At 42.7% G+C, this 24,568-nt stretch overlaps 1 protein-coding gene across 13 annotated transcripts in view; it reads right to left on the bottom strand.

Moving 5' to 3' along the window:
* Nucleotides 1–24,568, bottom strand: part of Dscam2 (Down syndrome cell adhesion molecule 2) — a 205,638-nt gene that overhangs the window by 74,282 nt on the left and 106,788 nt on the right. For all 13 annotated transcript variants that reach the window (XR_013033151.1, XM_033466704.2, XM_076520957.1 and 10 more), the window contains exon 2: nt 7,879–8,229. Coding sequence is in view for 12 of the 13 variants with exons in the window: in XM_033466704.2 (XP_033322595.1) it covers nt 7,879–8,229 (351 nt within the window). In the remaining variant the exon portion in view is untranslated. The remainder of the gene's footprint in view (nt 1–7,878; nt 8,230–24,568) is intronic.

The raw sequence follows: 24,568 nt of genomic DNA on the forward strand, positions 1-24,568 counted from the left end.
GAAGGTCGGATAGAAGGGAAAGGAAGCGAGAAAGAAATTTTCCAGTCACGGGGACACGGGTCGCGCCGGGTAGAATCTTCGCCGACGTCGCGACGCCGGCGTGTCAGGTTGCAACGTCGCTGGCAGCTGGCCGTCGCCCTTGGAATTTCCACGTAAATAAAATCTCCGGAAGAGTATAGTGCCTCTCGAGCGGCCGGGCGACGGTAGAAACAAAAAAGGAAAGGAGAAAAACGACCGGCAGACGTCGAGGACGAGGCGTTCGTTACGCTCGCGTCGTCTCACGCCTCGCCGCTTTCCAGACGCCGACGTCGAGATTCACCCGGTCGTCGACGACGAGTAACGACGTGACACCCTGCACGCTGCCGGCTCGACGCGTGTACACGTGTTTTCCGGCCGGTCTGTGTGCGTTCACGCTCGCGCACGTCGGCTCGCGAGCAGCCCACGGGATCCGGAGGATCCACGCCGATCCGTGTAGCGCGTTTTAATTGCCGCGAGCGCGGATCCGTCGCCGCTCGTTGCCTCGCGTCCTCCTCGTTCCACGGGATCCTCTGAATGACCGTATTCCGTCGCACTAGGTCGAAAATTCGACTTAATGGAACCCCGAGACACTCCACGCGCCTCCCGCGCTCGTTATAGATCCCGGTGAAACGATAACGGCGCGCGTCGCGTGATCCTCGCGTTTGCATTCGTCGGCTTCGAGCGTTTCGCAGTTTCCGGCTGGAGATCGTGCTTAACGCGCAAGTATCGCGCCGGTACACGCTGGTTCTTTCCTTTTCAGCTCTAGAGGGAATAACCGATTCCTTTCCCAGCGCTAAGCGAACGCGTTGCCGCAGACGCGTGTTTGTTTCTTCGTTATGGTCGTTTCATTCGACGGAGACGAATGTTGGGGGAACGTAGCCGCGTGTATTGCGAGGGGAGACTCGTTTTCTCCTTTGAAAATATTGTATTTTCCTAGAATGTGCGAAGAAAGGGCTACCTTGAAATCACCAACACAATTATTTCACCGACAATGTTTTCATCGACGCGATTTCAGCGACGCCGCAATTCACCGACGTTGTTTACATACCGACACGTTCAAATCACCGACGAATGTTTACGTCGTCTCTCGTCTCAACGACAAATGTTTATTATCGATAATACTTCGTGCATAAGAAATGCAGAGACAGAGACAATCTGTTCTACTGGGTGTGCGAAAAAAGTGGCGAAAGTGGAAACAGTCGTGAGCGCAATTATTCGAGTCTTGCGATTCGTTTTGACCTTTTAGGTACGGCTGAATGCTGCGCGAGGCTATTTCTCTGGACGGCAGAGTCTGATGTGTACTGTACAGAGTCTGATACTGTATATACAGGGTGTCCCAAAAATGTCTCGCAATCCGAAAGTGGCGGGTTCCTCGGGTCATTTGAAGCAACTTTTTCCTTTACAAAAATTTTCTCCGAGGCACCGTTAACGAGTTATTAACGAAAAACAGTGACCAATAAGAATCGAGTACGGCTGACGCGAGGCGGCCCAGCCAACTAACGCACGAAGCCCAGTTCCGGTCATTGGCTCGGCCGCCTCGCGCCAGGTGAGCTGGGGTTCGACCGCTCGACCGCTGGCGCTGTTGGCTCGGCCGGCTCGCGCCAGCTGAGCTGGGATTCGACCGCTCGACCGCTGGCGCCGTTGGCTCGGCCGCCTCGCGCCAGCTGATCTCGCCTCTTATTGGTCAGAGTTTTTTTGTTAATAACTCGTTAACGGTGCCTCGGAGAACATTTTTGTAAAGGAAGAAGTTGCTTCAAATGATCCGAGGAACTCGCCATTTCCGGATTGCGAGACATTTTTGGGACACCCTGTAGACCGTTGTAAATCGATGTGAAGACAAAAGAAGTGTGAAACAATGCATATGAAGACGATTATTTGATTCAAACGATAAGGGAGTGAGATACTAGAGCAAGCCACTATAGTGGCGCGTCGTCCAGAGAGATGACATTCGCGAAAGCCACTATAGTGGCGCGTCGTGCCTAAAAGGTTAACAGTTGTTGACAATCGATAAGTGTAAAAACGAGCCGCGAGGCTCGAATAGGGGCGTATCTTCTCTTCCCATATTGTCCACTTTTGTTTACAAGCTGAAGGACGATTAGGGTGAATTTACCGTAATGTGTTTTTCATTTACAGACAATGTACTTAGTTCCCAGAACTACTTACTTCTATAAAAATTATCTTGTTTTTATTTCGTCGATAAAATACGATTTTATTACAAACTCATCCTTATGTCGCGGCTGAGATTGAACCAAGAGACAATTAATTAAAATTCCAAAGAAATTGCTATGAATTAAAATTGCTATATGAATTAATGAGAAAGGGTAACTAAAGGTAACTAAATGAATCAATAATTAACGATGAAACTGATAAAAAGGAAGTACATTCGCAGAAAACTATCTCCTTCAACTATTATCAGTTTAATTTTATCCCTCGAATTGTTTAAGCAAAATACGCGAGGAAATTAATATTCGCTTGCGAAACTAGGCGGAAATGGTCCCCCGTTCTCTTGACAACGTTTACAGTCCAAACTTCCTCGAAATGGGGTGAAACTGGCTGGAACAGTGTTCCGGCCGCGAACACTTCCCGCGTTTCAAAACGAATCGGCTCGCGATGGATCGCGAGAACTTCCGTTCGACCGGTCGGGGCTCGAACGGGGATAGAAATTTCTTTCGTTAAACGGAAAGCAGGAAGTAAAGTTTTAATTAACGGCCACACGTCCGGGTCAGAACTTTATAGCCGCGAGGGAGTGGTTGGCAATCCCGAAAGCGTCGGCTCGACCTCGCAGCTGCCACGGATTTGCATTCAGATTGCATTTCTTCTTTTTTTTTTCTTTTTTTTAAATAGGTAATTACACCGAGCTCGACGTTCCGCTCTAGAGAGAGGCCACCAGGCCGCCTCATCTGCATCCGGCCAGGTCCAGGACATCCTTCGTCGAGGCACGCGCGCGGATTTCGCCTCGTGCCTCCTCCGCGAGACACGACCGACGCGTCCCCTAATGATTTTTTAATTATTTTTTCTATTATTCTGACCTCCCATGGCGCAATCAACGCCCGCTCGCCTCGTTTAGCGACGATTTAAGATTTCGCACGCAGTCAAGGAACACAGCCACCAATTAGGGGTGTGTTTAACCCTGTCAATGTGAACTTCGATCGTTTATGCGAGGATCGACTGGGAACTGCCATCTCGATCAGTTCCTTCTCGTATGGGTCGCTCTGTCTTCTCGATGACCCCTAAGCGGCGATGGAGGGGTTTTTCCAGACGATTACAGAATCTTGAAGATGCGGCCATGTCTCGTTGCGATGGATTATATCGGAATCTAGCATCGCCGATACAAAGTCATGATAATGCGATTTAGGTGCGGTTCTGCACGATTAAATTTACATGGATTCGGGAGCCACCGTGTAAATTTAAATAGATCTTCGATCGCCTGTAGCTCGACTCGGTGTTAATCGATTTCGATGAAATTTTCAGCATGCATATAAGTTGTCGAGATTTGTAAAATACGTTTCTTAAATTTTTTCCCGTTATCGGCTCGAATAAGAAGTTGCAAAAAATTAAAAAAAGCTATTCTAGCCATTGTCGAGTCAATTCGTTTTATCCGAATAAAGTTATTCTGCTTTAAAACGCGATCGAATAATAATGCGAGTCGCTGTACCGAACATTTTATCGCAGAGCACGTGATGCAATGCCATTTTGCGGAGAAGGGTTCATTAATCGACATAAACAATCGTAGCGTAATAGCAGACGCGTGTAGCGGGATGTACGATAAAGGAACGAACGTAATGAATAATCTCGAATAACAGAGGAAGAATTACGGTCGAAATTATTTCCAACTGAATTTGATATTCCAATATAAATGAAGATTCTACGTACAGTCGCATAAATATGCAATTCGATACAATGAAATGCTGATTACGTAGATAATTATCGGGACACATAATCAAGAATTCTTGTAACAATTCAGGGAAAAGCGTTTGGTCGACGATAACATTGTTCGAGGTTTTCGATCAACAGCATAAATCCAGCGAACTAATGCTATCTCACCGGAAGTATTCGTATATCTTCATTATTTAACTTTAAATTTTGATTTACCATTTGTGCCAATGAAATAACTCCAAAATTATGTAAATTTGGATGAAACATACATAACTGTGCCAATAATTACAGATTTGTTATGGATCGCGTATTACTGTCATTAATCGTAAGAGGAATATTTTGCACAATTAAAGGTTATGTTAAGCTCCCTCGTATTAAACCCTCGCGTGGTGGGGATTCCCGGTACTAGACCCTCCGCGTGCGTAATCCCGGGTTAACCTTCAAGCGGTGACCATCGTTTTAGTAGTATTTATTAACGACCCTTACGGGTTTCACGTTACATCCGTTGCATATAATTAAAATTTGCTTATAATTGTTACAATAAAATTGCTTATAATTAACATTATAATTACCGCTATCACTTGCATCCAACTCTTACAATTAACGCTTAAAATACTCCTGTTCACTCTTTCTCTCGCTCTATCTCTCCTTCCTTTCTTCCTTTCTTCTATATACCCCTGCATCGTCTCTTTAACTTCATCTTTTTATATTCCACACTTCGTGGAATATAATTGCCTGTTTATATATTTCTTGTTTTAGAACGTTGTTTAACTCATTTTAGTTTTCATTCTAGTAATACTAAAAGCAGAATAAAGATCGCACGTTCTCAATTACCACGAACCGCCAAATTACCATCGTCGATTCAAACAGTGACCCCTGTCGCAATTAACATGTCAAACATGGTTATACACTGTAACTTATCTATTGCAGATAATATTTCAACATTATATGTATCGCATAAAAGAAAATTCATCGTGGCGCCGCGGACAATTTCTGCGAAACTGGCGTGGCATTCAACGTGTTAAATGGACTCCCTATCAATGACGATGACGTCAAATTACCTAGCGATATCGACGTACATCATTGCTAACGTAGAAGACAATTTGACGTACGTCACCACTGTAAGCTCAACCGTTTGAGTTCCGAGCAGCGCGATCGCGCTGTTCAGATCTTGTATCGCGATCAAACTTTAGCGACGCACGTACATCGTATAGCTGCTTTTTTCATTTTTTTTTCTTTTTGCTTTGTTTGTCAATCTTGACGAGCGCCATCGCGCCGCTTGGTTCTCTTCGCAATCAATTAACCCTAGAAAGATAACCATATGACAACGTACGTAAAAGATAACCATACGCTTCAGAGGCGCATGCTTTTCTAAGGCGTCAATTTTATACTAACAATGGATATTTATTTAAGTTAATCTAGTCATTTTAAAGGTTTGGCATTATTGTAAAAATAAAATGCATTTATATTATATTTTTTTATATTTTAAGTAATTTTAAACTTCAATCACTAGACCTCTATGAAAAATTAACAAAAATCAACAGTCTTCGGTTTATGGGAACAAATCCCGTAAAATATCACAAAAAATAGTGTTTTATCCTTACAAACTAGTAGACTATAATATAATCAGTGTAAAAAAAACTATAATATTATAAAAAATTTCTTTAGAGACAGTCATGACAAACGTCTTTCTTGTGTTCACCACAAACTGTCTTTTTGCATTTGGCACAGGTCATCTTTGACATTCTTTTCTTTTTAGACGTGCAAAGACTGCAATAACGCCTTTTTTTTGGCTGAGGGTTCTTCTTCATCATCTGTGGAAGCCTGTGCAGCAGATTTTGGAAGAATATTTTCAATGTTGCTTCGCACATGCCTTGGCAAAGTGGGTGCTTCCAGTCTTTGCGTCATCCACGGTGCAGTCAGTTGTTTATTTCGCAGGCGCCTCTGCGACGTAGGTTATCTTTTTCGGGTTAAGACAAGCGCTATTGCGCTGTTCGCCACTTTTCGACCGTGTTTTCTGAATTCGACCCCTGGGACTCAAACGGTTAATAGAGAATTCGCCGAAGAAGTCGGTGGCTGTACCTTCTTCAGCGTTTGAAAAATGTTTCGAATACTGGAAGAACCGCTGGAATATGTTCATTGCCTCGGATGAGACCAATTCTGATAGAGCAAAATAAATTTTGTCCAACGAATAAGTAGTTCGCGTTTCTTTGTGCAAACCTGGGATACTCTTTTTACATACTGTACGTTTCTCTGCTGCGCGAGTGTAGTCGCACCGCGTTGGTTTTCTATACCCTTGAAATGGTAATTATTCGTGTTCCGCGTTAAAAGTACAGGGTTCCCCGGAAAGAATCATCCGATTTCAAAAATTTATATTTTAAAAAATTACACGCAGAAAATTATAATTCAAACACGAATATAACGGGAAAATGTGCGAGTTTTACTTTTTACCCGATTGGCACTTGGAGGTTCGGAATTTTCTTAACACGTTCCGTGCCACGTGTACCATCGATGGTACACGCTTGCATGTTTACTTAGTGAACTGAACAAATTGTTTACAAGAAATTTAGAACCGAAGAATCAATTTCCACCGCAAGAATGGGCGTTGATAAGTTTTTGTTACGTTGTTATGTGTACGAGAATTAATAATTGCACGTAATACATCAAGTTTTAGTAAAATATCAAAGTGTGAAGATTCGAGTAAAAAAAGCTCGGCACGGAACGTGTTAACACGGAACTACCAAACCGTTAGATTGGTCGCAGTTCATCCGATAATATGGTTCTACACAGTTGGCCTCCGAGATCACCCGACCTAACCCCATGCGACTTCTTCCTTTGGGAATTTGTGAAGGATCTTGTCTTTGTACCACCTTTACCTACAAGTGTAAATGAACTGAAAAACGCATTTGTGATGCTGTACAAACAATTACCAGAGATACATTACATCCTGTTTGGCAAGAACTTTCATATCGCAATGATATCATACGTGTAACGAAAGGAAGTCATATTGAACACTTGTAAACAAAAACTCATACATTTTCCCGTTATATTCGTGTTTGAATTATAATTTTCTGCGTGTAATTTTTTAAAATATAAATTTTTGAAATCGGATGATTCTTTCCGGGGAACCCTGTATATAGAAGCTATCTATATTAATAAAACATACGCGGGGCTCGACCGCTCGACCCAACACCGTCCCTACCACACAATAGATTCCGAAAATTACCAAACGACCCCATCTGTACTGCAAGCGTCTTTCCACAAACAAATAAGCGACCGTAGCAATAGTATCTAATTATCCGAAAAGCCGTTATTTCCTGCCTGTAATATTTCCTTCAACGCTGCCTACATCTGGCCGCCAAAATTCTCTCACCGTCACGTATTCCCTTTACCTTCTGCACAACACCAATTACCCAAAGACACGCAGATTCTTCGCGAGATTCACTCGCAGGTACGATTCATACCTGCAAGTGACTGTTAGTTCGGGGCGGTCACCTTTCCCCTTGCTCACAATTTTTTAACCAATCACTCAAAACGACCGCTTCCCATTCTAGATCCGGAAAACTTGAAAAAACATTGAATCCAAGTGTCTCATTAAAAACTTCACAGCCCTAACGAATCTTCTTAAAAGGCAAAACAGACAACGAACGGACAGATACTAACCAGACACCAACGCGTAAAGACTTCGGTCAAGACTCCGTCGATAGTCTCACCGTCAACTCAATTCATCCTAAGCCAAGTACGGTTAGTCACCCTAGCGTTAAAAATTGTTATGTTATGTTAAAATATAGTGTTATTGATATCAGCCAGTGTTAAAACTATTCTTTATCAACCCACCATCCGTATCACTCGAAAGAGTCATAGGGAATCGCGCAGACTCGGTGTCACACACGATTGAATCGGAGACTTACAACCTCCGTAGATCTAACAGTTCACTGTTCGATCTCACCGCGAAAACGTGAAAAACAAGATCAATTCGCTTACCTGCTCTGACCTGGACATCACGGCTGAGGACTCGGCCCACGGAGTTGCTGGCGACGCACCTGTAGGCCGCGCTGTGCACATCCTGCCTGAACGCTGCCGCCAGAAACGGCAAAAGGACCAACGTGCCGTTCCTGAGGACCCTTCTGACACCGGGTACATCGTTCACCGGGTGTCCGTCCGCGGTCGACCAATCGATGTTGGGCGGCGGGCTTCCTGTCGCGGTGCAGTCCAGCCAGGCGCCGCTCGAATTCGAAAATTCCACTCTGGACGGCGGCTCCATGACGAAGCTGGGCCCGCGTAGGTGCGCGTCGAACCCGTGACCACCCGCGGACATCGCTGCCGCGGCTGCACCTGCGAAACAAAAGCGACCGGCCGTTCATGTTAAGCTCGTATAAATCCGCGGGGGACGCGATCGCTCGAAAACGCCGACGGTCGAATTGTCGGCCAGCGAGCCGCGAAAGTTTAATTGCGACGCGAAATCGTTCGACGCCTCGCTCCGCTCCGCGCCGCTCGGCACCCTCCTGTCCGTTCGCTAATTTTTATTATGTTTTTATCGCCGCGCCACTGCGAATCGTTGCCGCGGCCTACCTTCTTGACGCGTCACCCTCGCCTCTCCCTTCGCCGCTCAACCTACTGCTCGTAAATCCTGAAACGCCGCCGCGGAATTTCGATTGAATTGCCGTGGCGCGGCCGTTGTTTTGCGCGGAATAGCCAACGTTATGGAGAATCTTTTGTGTCGAATTGCTCGCGCGTCGTTTAATATTTCATACCCCTGTCGAAATTGCTAGTTGGGTTAATGCGCGTCCCGCGGCATTCGCAATTCGTTCCAGCGCAGTGATAGTGGCGGTGGTTGTTATTCGGTCCGGCATTGTAAAAAGTCAATTGTTCGTACCATTTCGAGCGGGTTCTATGCGAATTTCTGCTTCGGAGACAAATTGTTCGAAATATTTCTGTGTGAAGTAGAACGTTAACCTCTTCCCGTAATTTAACGAGACCGGTGAAGAATTTTTAATACTTATATCGGTTAAATATGATTTTTCGTTTTATTTTAAGAAACGATGTATGATTTTCTTCGATTCTATAATCCCAATTATTGCTTATAATCCCAATTGAGAATGTCGAGAAATACTTGTATTCCTATAATTCATGTTTTACACGATGGCATCGGATCGTTGGAACAACGTGTAATATTCGATGCTTCGACGAAGGATTAAATGTGAAATTTTAGCCGTATTCTGTACGTTTCAATGTTGGATCCGTTGCCGAAAAGTATACATCCGATCTCTTACGAGCGATGAAACAACAATCATGAAAATATAAATTCTGCTTCAAATTCAATATCGTAATGCACACGTTCCGCCGTCAATATTTTGCGAGCAACTTCCCGATAAATGTTATGCGATAGACAGTGCGCGCCACGCAGTAATTCATTCGTGTGTCAACGTCGCACATAATACAGCACGTATTACGAGCAGACTGTGGATTTTATGCGCTAATAATAAAAACGGATAGGAGAGACCCAAATTTCTAAAAGCATTAGAGAAATACAAAAATATTATTGGAATATTTTCAAACGTTTAAATTTATTAAGACAAAAAATTCGCTTTCGTATTATTCCAGTTTGTTACAATCGACGTAGACCATTTTTGTTTTACGACGATCATTGCAAGTATCACTTTTGCTACGATCGCAAATTTTTGTTGCTCCATTCATCCTTCTTCATGGAATATAGTTTCATTTTCACACTCATTGTTGCCCAACAATGTTTTTTTCTTTTTAGAAGCTCTAACTCAGCTACAAAAACATACATTTTCTTCTCATACTTCCGACAATTCCTCGTCGTCGCAATATCTCAAGAAGTTTTTGGAGAAATTCCATGGAAAGTCTAATGAATCCTCGCCGAATACTTAAGAAGTTAAATCGAGCTGTTAAACTCCACAGAAGTTTTAACATTTTACACTTACTATTGATAATAAAGTGCGTATGTTATGATCGAAGAAATATTTAACTTCTAAAATTATAAATATAAAAATATTTAACTTCGCAATATTTAAAAAACAAATGAACACTTGATTCTATGAAATTCACCTTCACCAGATCAAAGTTAACTCTCACCCAATCCTCATTTTTCCAGCTTAATTTGTCTCTCGTGTGTCAAATTGACCCTATCGTATGAGATCAATATATTGAAAGGCAAACAGTTTCTACGAAACATTCGATTGGAAATAAAGAAAAACATATTTACACGATGTTCTCTTCCCCTTTTTGTACATAAAATGAAACAATGTGCTGGAGAAACTGCTTCTTTTTACACTTATCGCAGCGTACACTATGTACATTTGCGTTCTTTTTATATCGACATATATGGCATCGAGCCCGTTTCGGTCACTCGGTATAGTTCACACACGTTCGAAAGTACATCCATTCGAAAATATTAGATTTGCGCTCCCTGTAGCTTTTAGGTAATTTTTTGTCGACAGAAAAAGAGAAGCGACGTGTCTTCTCCTGTTCGTAAAATTCATGTGTCGAATTGACACGCAACATCGGTTTCGTAACAAATATTATCACATCTTCGCGTTATAGATTTTTCCATCGATAATAATAGGTACATACGTTTCGTGTTAAAAGAATAAGAGTTCAATTTGCCTAAAAATAGCAGAACAATATGCTCTGAAGCTTGAGAATAGTGTCAAATTGACGCCGGAGACGAACGATGGCCAAAGCGTAAACTAAAAATTGGACGTTGTCCGATCCGTAGGATCTTTTGCGCGATCGTTTCTGAAGAGATTATTTGAATTTTTCATCGATGACGAATGTAAGAAGAACGAGAAACCTGCGCGGGCGAACGATAAGAAAATCAACGTTCACGAATCGGTGGCCCGCTGGTCACGGTTCGCCGATCGACTCGTTCAAAGCGTAGTTTTCGTCGTGTTTCTGGATTGATTAAACGCTTCGGTTATCGCGATTGTCGAACGAGCGGGCGCGTCGGCCAAGTTATCCTACTTGAAGTGTATCAGACACGCGGCGCTTCGACATAATGCTTTGATCGGGGGTGCGAAAACACGAGTCAGCAAGTACTCCGAGGCTCTTGCATCGTTAGAAGCCACTCCAGGCTAATAACTTCGACCGGGCCACTCCCGTCGAGAGTGCAGTTTAATTGTTGTGGTATTCGTACGGTGGCAAAAGAAACTGCAAGCGGGGGCGTTTAATTTAAGAGCCGATAGAGTATCGCGAGCGAGCGATTCAAAGTTAAAGATATTCGTGCATCCCCTGCCCCCGTGACCCCGGCGTCGAGAGACTCGAGTTTAAATTTATTCCATTGCAAGAATTCAAGCTCCGGCATTGGGGGAATTGATATTACGTGTCGGTCCAGCGAACCAAGCTCGGATTAATCGTACAACCCCCGGATGAAAATTCTCCCAGTTTCTATTTCAGTTATTGTAATTTACTTATTTGTCATTAGACCTCGGATCATTATGCGAATTCTAATTTTCATTTAATCACTTTCTAACTGTCTTTCGCCGTTTCGCCAGCTTGTCGGATCAGTCCTAGCATTCTGGGCAATTATATTTGTAAAATACTTTGCGAAAAGTTTTTGAAGGAATGTTCGATTATATTGCACATATCTGAAGAACGATAAGTGTATAATTATTCTCGTAGGCACTATCGCACAACGCATTCAATGAAGTTTAAGATTTACTATTTTGCATGCCCGTGTGCTAAGAAGCGAATAATAGTATTTCTTATGAGATCACGTATGAAATCTTCGTCACGAATTTGGCTCGTTGCGCGGTGCAACAGGTTAACTGTAACTAAAAGATTGCTAATTTGACGCGTTTGCGACAAAAATGAGCGAGTGAAACTGAACACAATGAAAATGTGAGAAAAAAACCAAGAATGTCGTTGTTCTAATTGCGCCTTATTGAAATGATTCAAAAAGTAAAGAAAATTACACTTGGCTCGTATGTTTCGCGATCGATGCGGAAAATGTTTGCTTCGCACAAAGATCCGCGTTCCGAAAATTGCTAAAAAAAGATGGCAATAACTTCCTGATATTTGATAAATTGAAAGATAATAGATCTCGGTGGATCAAGAGTTCCAGTTCTCTCTCTCTCTCTCTCTCTCTCTCGGTTTATATGAAAACCTGAAGTTCCGGTTCCGGCGCGCCGTGCGCAGCGGGCGCGTCTCGAAAAATATTCGCATCGATCGCCGTCGCGCGCGCATATCTGTTAATTAAAAATTCATTTATCTTAAACTCGATTCGCGTACGCGGGCACCGGGACTAGGACGCCGCTCTAAAAATATCGCCGCGTGGCGCGGCCGCGAAAGAAAGAACGATAATACGGAATTAATTCGTCCAATAAAGAGTGCGAGGCCGTAGGCAGTCTGCGCGGGGGCAGTCGGCGCGCTATTAAAAAGGAGGGACAACCGCGGCGATTCATGGACGCACCGAAACGGCCAGGACACGTTATTGCATATCTCTGCCGTCGTCCATAAGTGAAGAGCGGGTTCAGTGAAACGTGGAACTCATAACGACGTCCAGGGGACGACGGACTCGTAACTCGTTTATAACGACGTTCAGCGGAGAGAGATGGAGACCCGCTGTATCTGTGTGCGCCGAAGAGAGCGACGGTGCGAAAGAGACGCGGACAGAGAGAGATAGAGAGAGGGAGAGAGGGAGAGAGAGGGAGAGGGAAAGAGAGAGGAGAGAGAGAGAGGGAGAGAGAAAGAGAGAGGAGAGAGAGAGGAGAGAGAAAGAGAGAGGAGAGAGAGAGAGAGAGGAGAGAGAGGGGGAGAGAGAAAGAGAGAGGAGAGAGAGAGGGAGAGAGAAAGAGAGAGGAGAGAGAGAGAGAGAGCGAACGAGCGGGTGGGAGGAGGATAGGAATTTCGCGTGGCGACCGAATTTCGTAATACCGCCGGCTAGTATGCGCGGCGCATACAAAACACAAAGTATGCAAATCCCCGCCGCGACCGAATTGAAATCCCCGTAGTGTCCGGCAATTACAGAACGTCACGCCGACTCGCTTCCGGAATTGTCTCGAGTACTTAATTACTAATTCCAACCAAGTATTTTGGTAGCCGGCTTCGCGTTGAATTTCACGCATGCCGCCTTGCAGCCCCCAATGTCCTTCCTCGAACCCCTGTATTTTACGACGATACCGGCCCTGTAATTAATTCGACGCCACCCCGCCCCGTTTTTCCGTATAATGTGACGAGGAATTGTTTCCTTTCGGTCGACCAGCCAATTTCGCCCAACCACCAAGCCGTTCGTACGTTGGAGACAACGGCAACTTTCTTAGTCGAAGGACTAAGAAAAGGATAATGTCGTTTTTACGAGCCGAGGGTTGTTGGTTGGAAAGTATAGCAGGTTGCGTGGCATGTAAGAATGTGCGAATAAGCGATAATTAGACTGCGGATCTTTATGTAAAAATATAAATTTCGAGCATTGATTTCAGAAAACAGGAAATGCATAGTTATTTATTCCTGTCTATATAATAATAATAATTTCAATGAGTTGTAAACGATGCAATCGAATTGTGAAATTTTTCTGATAGCGTGACTGCTTCGTGTTTCATCTACGAAAATAGAACTCTTTTTATCCGAATTTTGAAAGTATCATTAACACGATTAAAATTCTACGCAAGTTTCAATCCTGTTCTTTTTAGGAAGCTTTTATTAAGTATGTATGTTTGTTTCGAACGTCAACAAATTTGTGGAGAATGTTAATTCATGAGCACTAATTAGGGAATAACGCTATGCATAAATTAACAGGTCCGCTGCATGCGTCACATACTTCCGACGCCCATAATTTCGTATTCGCTGTGACGAAACCTAAATTGATTTAGCATATGTTTTTCATTTACGAAGTTGTTCCACGTAGCATCGTTTTTTCTTGATTTATCTACTAAAAACGGCCAAAGACTCTAATAACGTCGCATGGCCGTACAGATCCCGAAATGGAAATGTCTAACTGCATAAAAATTCACAGTAAATGCAAAGTTTCAAGCAGAGTTGGGCAACCTCTGCACAAAGTTTGTAATTTACTCGTGGTTTTTGAAGCGTCGGTTGCCATTTAAGAGAAAAAGAGATACAGAGTTTCTCAACTTGCTTAAAACTCAATAAGCCGAAGCATCATAAAAATATAACGTGTTAAATACTTTCCCGAAACGTCACATGGTTCTCCGTAAAACAAATTAGAGGTCCGCATTCCGAGTTCCTAAATAGTTGGATGTGCTAATTGAATTCCATTGTAATTCAATTACGTAATTGAATTGAAATTATTTTAATCACGAGTGTAGTTGAAATACGATGTAATTCAAATATAATGCAAGCGAATTACAGTGAAATTGGCATATAATGTAATTGAAATACGAATCCGAATTTTTACCATCTTTCTTGCATTTTGTAACGACGAGTATCGGACGTACGGATGTAGTGGTGTAAAATTACAATGTAATCGAATTGCTTTGTAATTTAATTCAATGGCGGTCTGAATTATGAATTATAATGTAATCGAATTACTTTGTAATTATAATTCCTTTGGTAGTTCAATTATACTTCTACGCAACTCTGATCGTTGCAAGGAACAGTAGACTCAGCCGACAGCAACGGGAATAGACAAATAAAAGTACGTGAAAGTTAGCAGAAATTATAAGTACGAAGCGTCTAGGCCTTGGCAAACGAGAAAAGCGGGCAAAATTCGACAACAGCGAGTTCGTAGAAGTTTTTCGCTGGCGCGGCGACTCGAAGTCTCGTTAAATAAGTCGCTAATTCTCCGGCTCAATATTGAACGAGATTGGACGTACCGTGCTTAACGGGCTAATTAGCAAGTTATGTTTTAATTCGCTCGCGCGAGACTTTATTGCGTGGAAGCGTAATTAAAATGCGAGTTAATGGACGAATTACGAGAAAAATTCGTGCTTAATTGGGTAGAAATACTGTGAGACGGGCGTGTTGGCCGAGCAAATGAAGGAGTAAAGGGTGTTCCGGGGTGGGAGGGGAGAAGGACGGTGCCTTTTCTCTCTTTCTTCCTCTTTTTCTCTCTTTCTCTTCTCCCGGCCTTTTTTGTCAAGTCGCGTTGCCGGGAGACTGCGAGCGAACTGGAAACACTTGGCAAACTTGAGGCAAAGAGCGCGAAGCTTTTTCCCATTTGGCTTCACGGTACGTGAAGGAAGTTATCAAGTGAGATGGACTCGCTCCGCAACCGCAACTCTTTGCGAGCGTACGTGTGAAGTACAGTAATCGGGAACAATTACTACTGTAACCTTAGAAATGGATTTCTTTCGTGGACTACTTGTTGGTTCAGTGGCGAGTCGCCGGGAAGAGATATTTCCGGGTAGTCCCCGATGGTACAATCTTTCTTCTATTGCTAGATGTCTTGCTCGTATCTCTAATTACGCAACAACGAAATCGTGAGAAAATTGTTGCACGAATGCCACATTAATTATAAACACACGTTAAATAACTACGACTCGGATAACGTTAAAACATTGTAGATATCTATCGTATATCATAAATATTTTTTAATGGAATTAACGACGATTGAATGATTCGATACAAAGACGACAAGTTGGTGTAATCCTTTTCTATGAACTTCTCGATTTTGAAATTCTTAAACTGTACTTTTTATATACTGCTCCTGCATGTGCGATTAGTTTTAACACTTAGCCGACCGATCGGGTAGATCTACCATTTTGACCTGAGGAACGCTTCTTTCTCTAATAGAGCTTCTTATTTCTGTAGAGTACAACATATAATAAAATGCACACCAGCACACCAACACCACACCCATTAGAAATCGAAATGCTACCTACACCCCACTCTCACGACTTTTTCGAATATATAAGACTCCGCTCAACTTGCAAATATTAGTGTAGAAGCTAAGCTCCTTGCTGTGACTCTCAACAAGTGGTGTGAAACGAAGTATAGAAAAAATATCCCTAAAAATGTCCAGAAACATGAGTGACAATTCAAGCGATGAGTTGTTTATGGACATACTATCAGACTGTTCTGAAGACATTGATCTACTGATAAGTGATTGTGAAGTTGACGACAATAATAGCACCATCGTTCCCATATATCGGACTAATCGACGAATCCTTTTGAGTGAATCGGAAGATGATTCCGCCGATGACTCGGAATCAAATGCTATTGTCAATGGCGTCGATGATTGGACAGAAGATGATATTGAAGTTGAACCGAAGCATATGGTCGATCTGCACGCATCAACACAATGCCTGAACATCACGATATATTACTGCTTTTTTGTTCCATATTTGAGTTACGTTATTTATCCGTCATCTTTACTGTCCTTAATTTTCTGACTCTATTAACTATACTTTTTGAATAACCATTAAAAAATAATTATTATAAACTTTTAAATTCGAATTTTGTATAAGCAATATGTGAAATCGTTGAACGAAATTGTTACCGTAAGATATAATTGATCGCATAAATAATTTTCGGACGTTTTTGATTTCAAATAGCGAATTTCAGTCCGTGCTGCCTCAGAAAAATGCGCGGTGGACAGTGCAGTTTGGCTTTCCCGAGCGCGGTGTACAGGGCTCTGTGGCGCGTGCGGTCGGCTAAGTGTTAACTTTTGTTACAACGTCGTTTATTAACACTATGCCGTCCGGCGACACCACAGTGGTGACCATCGCAAAGTATTGCCTGAAGGCCGACGACACCACAGTGGTGTCGCGTGCAAAGTATCGTTCGGCGGCCGGCAACACTGCAATGGTGTCCTGTGCACGATATCGCCCAGTGACCGACGACAACACTTTTGTATCCTTTGCATTCTCTTGATGATCTGTGGGATTCTGTTGTTGCTTTTGTTCCGTACCGTCTCGGTACAGTATTTTTAGCATAAAGCTGTACAGCTTTATACGTGGAATAAGTTACACACGTCAGCAAGTGTTTGTTTTATGAGTACTTGTACCCATTTATGATGGCAGACGAAGGAGAAGACACTGTTATTTACGAGGAATGCGCGGACGACTTGTCCGACGTTCCAATCGACATTGCGGATTGGGAAGAAGACATTGCAGATCCGACAAATGAAAGTGAAGCAGAATCTTCGGACAGTGAAGTTCTTAGAAAAACTTGGAATTTATCATCTCCCAATAATCTCAAAAACAGCCGGCGACAAGCGAAGTAACAGAGTTAGTGGTGCCGGCGCCAAGCGAAGAAATGTTTAAAAACAGTGCGGCCGGCAAAGTGTTAGGAAATATTGCCTGTATTCTACGATAATAACGTAGTATTCGTAACAAAGATGATGAAACATTTTAAAAACCGTGTCCGTAAGATATTTTGGTGAGAGACGTTGGCGAGTACGCGATCGCTCGGATACGTCTTGCGCGACGGCGTCTCCGAACGAACGTATTATGCACTCGAGGAATCGTGTAATCGTTTTATCCTCGGGTCTTAACGTCTTACTTTCCAATTTTTCAAGGACGCTTATTTTTCAGACTCGCGATATATCCCCCGCCGAAGAAAATCTAAAAATGCTTTTTCGCTCGATAGATTGAATTCAACCAGACGGATCCGTCTTCGCGCAGTATCGACTCGAGCGCTTGTTCACCGACACGGAAAATCGAACGAGAGTTGGACAGATGACAGGAATTCCCCGCGACATGGACTATCGTAGGATTGCTGGGAGCTGGGAATGATCTGAAGTAATGCGACTTGACGGGGGAACCGGTACAAGGGGATCGAAACGGTCAGTGAACACGATGATATAATGACGCGAAAGAAAAGGTGAGAACACGGTGAGAGCTGGAAAGACATTTTGTTCTGGAGAAACAGTTTGACCTGAAAGACTTTCTTTCTTTTTGCCTGGATTGTTTACTTCGCACTTCGGATGCGGGGAGTTCAGCGCAAGTATACAGGGTGTCCCAAAATTATTGTACAAGCGGGAAACGAGGGGTTCCTCGGGTGATTCGAACTAACTTTTTCCTTAGCGAAAATGCAATCCGTGGCTTGATTTACGAGTTATTAACGAAGAAACACTGACCAATAAGACGCGAGCTCGGCTGGCGGCCAGGCGGCCCAGCCAACGAGCGCGCGAAGCCCAGTTCCGCTCATTGGCTCGGCGGTCGCGCACCAGCTGATCTCGCCTTTCATTGGTCACGGTTTTTCGTTAATAACTCGTAAACGAAGCCGCGGATTGCATTTTCGCTAAGGAAAAAGTTACTTCGAGCGACCTCAGGAACCCCCCATTTTCCGCTTGTACAATAATGTTGGGACACCCTGTACAGTAACACGAAAATGTATTTGAACATATTCAAAAACTGTTCTCGTCTGTAATCAAATTTGTTGAAACCGCGCGTATTCGTATATAGGTTATGTCGGAATCACTGATTTACTCTCGCAAACAAATTACGAGTATAAACAACAAGATAACATCGTTACTCCTGGATAATGCAAAAAAGATAAATGGAATGTAATTGTATTCTGTACAGCCGGTTATCGTACGAAATCTCGCTTAGTTTACATAAATGCTTGTTGTATCGCAAATGCAACATCGTATTACACCTGGGCGATATTATTTCTTGTAGATTAACTCACGTTCTGCGAAGTGGGGCATTCGGTTGACCTGCGGTCCATTTACGTATTTTTGTGAAAGCGAAAATTCAAAGGCACGTTTATCTGGTTCCAGATTTCAATTAACTGTATCCAGGATGAAACGGCTAATTAATAGCGACAATTGCGCTATTCGCCCGTGGTGTTCATCGATTCTCTTCGCTAATCTTCGCGTCGGATCAGCCTATCTTAAGGACTCATTTTCTGGAAAGCTTTGCGCTCGATACAGTCAAAGTGCATTTGGTAAACAAAGTAGAGCATACAGGAGGCAAAGGGAACAAAGGACAGCTACTGCGGGTAGAATAGATGGGTGTACATAGTGCATACGGTGTATAAGGTATGTATGGGGTACAGGATTTGCAGAATAGGAGGATGCGGCGATGAAATAGATAAGATACGCGAGTTAGATGGAACAGTTTAGCTAGAAAGGATATAGGAGGAAAGACAAGGCACGCAGGTGTTCCGAGTACGATAGAAAACAGGATAGACAAGGTAGCAGAATAGATAGATTGGATGAAGCAGCTATGAGATACGAGGTTTACAGGATATGTAAAGTAGATCGGGCAGATAGGATAGGTCGAGTCTATAGGATTGTCAAAGGATTCTCAAATTAGCGCCGCAGAGATGTGTAGAATGTACACGGTGGTCAAAGTGGTAAGCTATCAGAGTCGGATAAGGAAGGCAAGACCGGTACAGGTTGGCCAAAGGAAACTCGATTTAAACGCTGCCGACGAGATAGATAAAATATACAGGGTGTAGCGTTTAAACGAGTCTCCTTATGCATTACAAAGACAACGATGATTTTGATATATCAAGAGGTATATGCGCCGACTGCAACGCTCCTCTGTCATCTTTCAAAAAGTATTAGGTCACCTATACTAAACACCATCGATTCACTAGATAACTTATTAAGTTGTTTTAGCATTTCTACGGAACTTTTACAGTTACAAATGGTACAATGTTTACCGTTGATTCTAAAAATGTTACTCAACTTTTTATAAAATTTCTTTATAACCACTTTCTATACCTTTTATTATATTTCTTGCATTTCAATTTTTATTTAATTTTACCACTTAATATTACTACTGCAATTTTAACATGTCCTATGACATGCTTACGTCAAAATAGGTTTCCGCAAAGTTCCGTTGAAAACATTGGTACATGTTTACATAGTAGCCGAAGAAGTGGAGACACTCGATAAAATCTCTTCGAAATAAAAAGTAAAATTGGTTTCGTAAAATACAAATCAATTGTTTTAGCGAGGCATGAAGATTTTTTAAGTAGAAATATTCCTTTCCCTGTAGTATTGAAAAAAAGAACGAACTGATTTTAAGCATTCTTTTCTTCAAAATATCATCTCTGATATGTTCACGTGTGGTAATGAATTTTTTTAATTCACAAAAACATTTTTCTCGCGATTCCGATTTTTGTAATACAATTGATAAGAACGAGAATCGGCATAAAGATCAATAGTTTAATTAGTAGTTTAATTATTTAAAGTTTTTAATTAGATCGTATTAACCATTCAAGTATTAGTTATAAAAATGATTTCATTTCGACGTTAAGGCAAAATACAAATTCTATATATCGTTATTATCGAAGATCTTACTTATAAAAGCTGGTCTACTGTAAACTAATAAATACAATGATACATTTTCGCACACTGTCAGCTAATATGGAACATGCTAAATGGTGTTCCAGCGACCTAAATAAATGGTAATCAGATGCAGCCATGACAGACGAATGAGTTGTCAGTCACACTTCCTTCATTATGGACAACACAAATCATTTGCGTAGTTTCAATCATGATTTTGTCAAGATTGAATACAAATAGCATACCGTGTCGAATTTGGAGCTTATTAGATACCATACTATACGGAGTGTCCAATTTTAATTTATTCACGCGATGATCTCCTAAATTATAGGTACATTATTCCACACGGCGTTTCAAATAGAACTTATTCCGTATCAAGGGGCGAAAATTTTGTTGATATCGATTGACATTAATACGAGTTACGTGCTGTTAAAGATAACGAAAATCGCAGTTTCCCACCACTTTCGTCGAAATATTATGAGAAATCGAGAGATTTTCACATCTTCGACTACAGACTATGAAAAATCTGGAGATCTTGACATCTTCAAACCCTGTAGCTTGACTATGCGCTAACTGATTTCAATGAGCGAGATCTACAAAACGTATCGTTCAAATTTTCGACATACGCTCAGGTCGAATAAAAAAGTTAAAAAAAACGTGAGTTTTTTTATTTTTTTGTCGTTCTAAATAATAATAAAATTGAAAAAAATTACTTTAGCTATTGTCTAGCCTTTTGGTAGGCTAGTCTTTTAACCATTTAAACCAAATTCAAGTCATTTAGTCCAGTGACAGAGTGACAGAGAGAGAGAGAGGGAGAGAGAGAGAGAGAGAGAGAGAGAGAGAGTGGTGAGGATGGATGAGTGGAAGGAAAATAGAGAGAAAGAGAGAGAGAATCGGTGAGAGGAGGCAGAGACTGAGCGAGAGAAAAAGAATGTGCGGCAGAGCGGGGCAGAGAGAAAATAAGTGAGAGGAGAAAGAGAGTGTGTGTGAGAGAGAAAGAGAGTGATAAGAGAAAGAGAGAGAGAGGGAGAGAGAGAGAGAGAGGTGAGAAATTGAGAGAAGAGAAAGGGGACGAGGGAGAGAGCACTCTGCGAGTAATAGCTCCCAATTACCATAACGCTTGGCTAAGCCGACTAATCGGTTCCGCTTATGCCGACCGGCAAATTATTATTAATCACATTGCACGTGGATTACCGTTTATGTGCATCCATGGCGGTGGCATTTGCACTTTGCACGGGTCGGGCAACCATGGCCCCGGTACCATGAATATCCGCATCCTCCTTTGATCTCACTGTTACCAGCACTTTGCCGGAATCAGATCTTCGCGGAACGCTGGGGGTTGTTGCACGAGTTGCTCCACGCATTCTGCGAGTCGAAGACGCGGATGCTGCGATAAGATGCTACGAATTTCGTTAACGTCACTCCATCCTAACGAACCGCTTCTGTATCATTGATCGATCTCGGTGCGCGAAAGATAATTCTCACCGCGGAACAACAATCTCTTCGCAGCCGCGCTGCCACCGCGCCAAGTCATCAGAAAGTTCGCCTTGAACTATGAATATTCGGGAATACGCTCCTCCACGCTGGGGATTTCCGACAGTCGTCCGAGAAATAATCACGGCTATACGCATTCGGATACGAAATGCGCATTAATAAGTTAAGGAGGATTAAGACTGCGCCGATGCCAAATTCCGGAGTTTCTTTCGCGGCAAAAACAGGTCGATGCGCGAAAATTGCAGCAATTTTTCGGAATTTCTTTTATCCCGTATACCGGGAATTTAACTTTTATACAACTCGTTTCACAATGGGGATATTTTTCACAGTAAGAAGTTAACATTATCACGCGCTTAAACAAATAAAAAAATATCGCTTTTCGCTTGTCGGTAATTTATTACGACAAAATACTTTACGACATATTCGGAACATATATAAATCAAATATTTCCAATGCACAAAGAATGAATTGCACAAATTGCACGAACTACCCCGAATAACTTTGAAATTATGCGTCTAATTAAAAGTTTTTTAATAAAAAAGTTATAGAATTTTAAGGGGGAGGTGGCGACGTCGTATTCGCTATATCTGCACAATGCATTGTTTTCGAAAGAATATTAAATTTTAGGTAGAAAAGTATAAGCGTACGACGAGCCTAAACCTAGAGATCAACGTAATTCTGCAGATATTTATCATATTCGTTTCCGTAACTAAAATATCGATTGTTTCAGCCAGCTAGACGAGTTCTCTCTCTTCATAGGTTAAATTCTCGTCGGAGATTACAACGCGAGTTTCCAGGTATCCCGTGGACGGACTGTCCCCGGCGAATTGGGAAAAACGGGAAGGATTATGTTCGGACGAAGTTTCCTTTCGCGAAAAATTGGGCTGCTTCCAGAATCTGACCTTTTGTGGCTCCGTTCGCTGGCCGCGCCGGGGGTCGGTTTCCATGAAGCGAAGCCGACGAAGGTCCGGCGAAGGTAAGCCGGAGAACGGACTCGGAATCAATAGGCGGAACAAACTGTGTAGGTCGGTAGAAGTCGCTGGTAAGATTGAATTTGCAGACTCTGCCGCCCTTGTCGGCGAGGAAGGACCGGCACGAATAAAATGGGAGAGAGAAACGAGTGGCGGGCAAATCTGGAACGGATAAGAGACTACGGTCTCGCGAACGGTGACTCTCGCAAGGAACCGCCCTGTTTTCCCTTCTCTTCTTCCCTCCTTTTTTTTTTCTTCGCGAAAGCGGACGTGTTTGCTCTGCCGATCAAGACAGCATTTATTTGATCCGACTGCCGGAGACCAACCCCTTTACGACTTCGGGCTTCTTCCGCAGCTTCTTCTCAGGGGCTGCTCCTCCTCGAGTGCTTCTGCTTTTTTTTCGCAATAATTTAATACTCCTACACTCGAGTGAATCTTAAACATTAAACAGCATTTCCGCAAATTTACTTTTCATCTTCTTATTCGGATCGCGACGGGGGGGGGGGGTTCGCGGGAGAGAAGTAAAGTAAAGTAAAGCCAAGTAAATGGCGGGCGATGAGCGTTTATTATTTGTCTAGGAACGCGGGGACCCGTTGATTCGCGTTTAATTACTTTTCCACGGACCAGACGAGGCTCCGAATATTAATTGGCTATATATTCGCTCGTCCGAAGGGGGTATTCGTTTCGGTTTAGAACTGACAAAAATTGTTTTCTTTCGATTTCATCTTTTTAGAGGAAAAGCCTTCGAAATTATGCGTACAAAATCATTTACTTCGCGTTGTAAAAACAATGAAGTTGTAGATGTTTGAAATTGTTCACTATTATACGTTACAGACGGACACTGTAAGCATGCACATTTTTACATAATTGGCACCAAAAGCTTTGAACGCGTTCTTCTCAACTTCAAATTGCTACAACTTTACTATTTTTACGAATCGTAACACATATTTTCAAAGTCTTTCTCTCGAAGAAGATGAAATCGAGAAAATATCAATTTAGCTTATCGGAGACGCGGAAAGGAATGTTTGAAATATTTGATTTTGATGCTTCATTTTTAAAGTAACGTTCACTCGAGGAATATTTAAAATAGTTTAGCATTTTTTATTCTTGCGCGATTACAGCAGTACGTAGTCTTCTTCGTTAACAGCATTTATGTTAATGATATCGCTTCAAAAATATTTTAGCTTGTTTTTTCTTGTTGTCGTTGCTCGTAGCAGAGACGGGCAAAAGGTAATCCGATAAATTATTAACGAATTTGTGCAACTTTTAGATAACAAATGAATCAACGTCCGCAAGAAATGCTAGATATCGGAGCATTTTGCAATATCTATCGAGAATCTCGAGAATGCTTTTATGACCGACTGTATCCGGATTGGAGACTCGGATGATTGGATAATAGCGAGACGGATTCACCGGTCCGCGAGTACGTCGCAAGCGATGCAACTGCACAGTTGCACAGGGAAATTATCCAGACGGCATGGCAGGCGGAAGAAGCTGTATCGACCTCGAACGGCCTCGCGGCTCTTCCCCCCGGCAGCAGGAACACAACGACGACGTCGCACAACGGCACACGGCAGGCAGGTCTCCTTAAACTTTAAACTCAGAGCTCTCGTGAGAGGGAGAGACCTGACTCAAGACCCTCCCGGCCGGGATGAGATGAATATTTCAGGTGACTCGAGTGTCCTCTAAAATACGCCGATGAATCCGTCGGTGGCTGTGCACGACAAGATACTCCGAATTTATCGCGCGGCTCGGCCAGCTCTAGAGCAGGAAGAAGCGGATAGGACACGCATTAGCGTCGACCATCGTTGTCGTTTCATGACCAACAAAAACAAATTACGGGTTGATTATAGATTGGTCGACGTTCGGTGCCCCGACGATGGTCGTTCAGATGCGTCGCAAGAAAGTGGAGGGTAATGCTTCAGCGAGATTATGGGATCGGTGTCGGCTAAATTCACCTTCGGCTCTCGAGGAAAAATGTTTCGTAGTTAGGTGTATACACAACAAGGGACACGTCGCGTATATCGATCACTCCTCGATTTTCATAAAT

This window comes from Megalopta genalis, chromosome 4 (genome assembly GCF_051020955.1).
Source record: "Megalopta genalis isolate 19385.01 chromosome 4, iyMegGena1_principal, whole genome shotgun sequence".
NCBI classification, from domain to species: domain Eukaryota; kingdom Metazoa; phylum Arthropoda; class Insecta; order Hymenoptera; family Halictidae; genus Megalopta; species Megalopta genalis.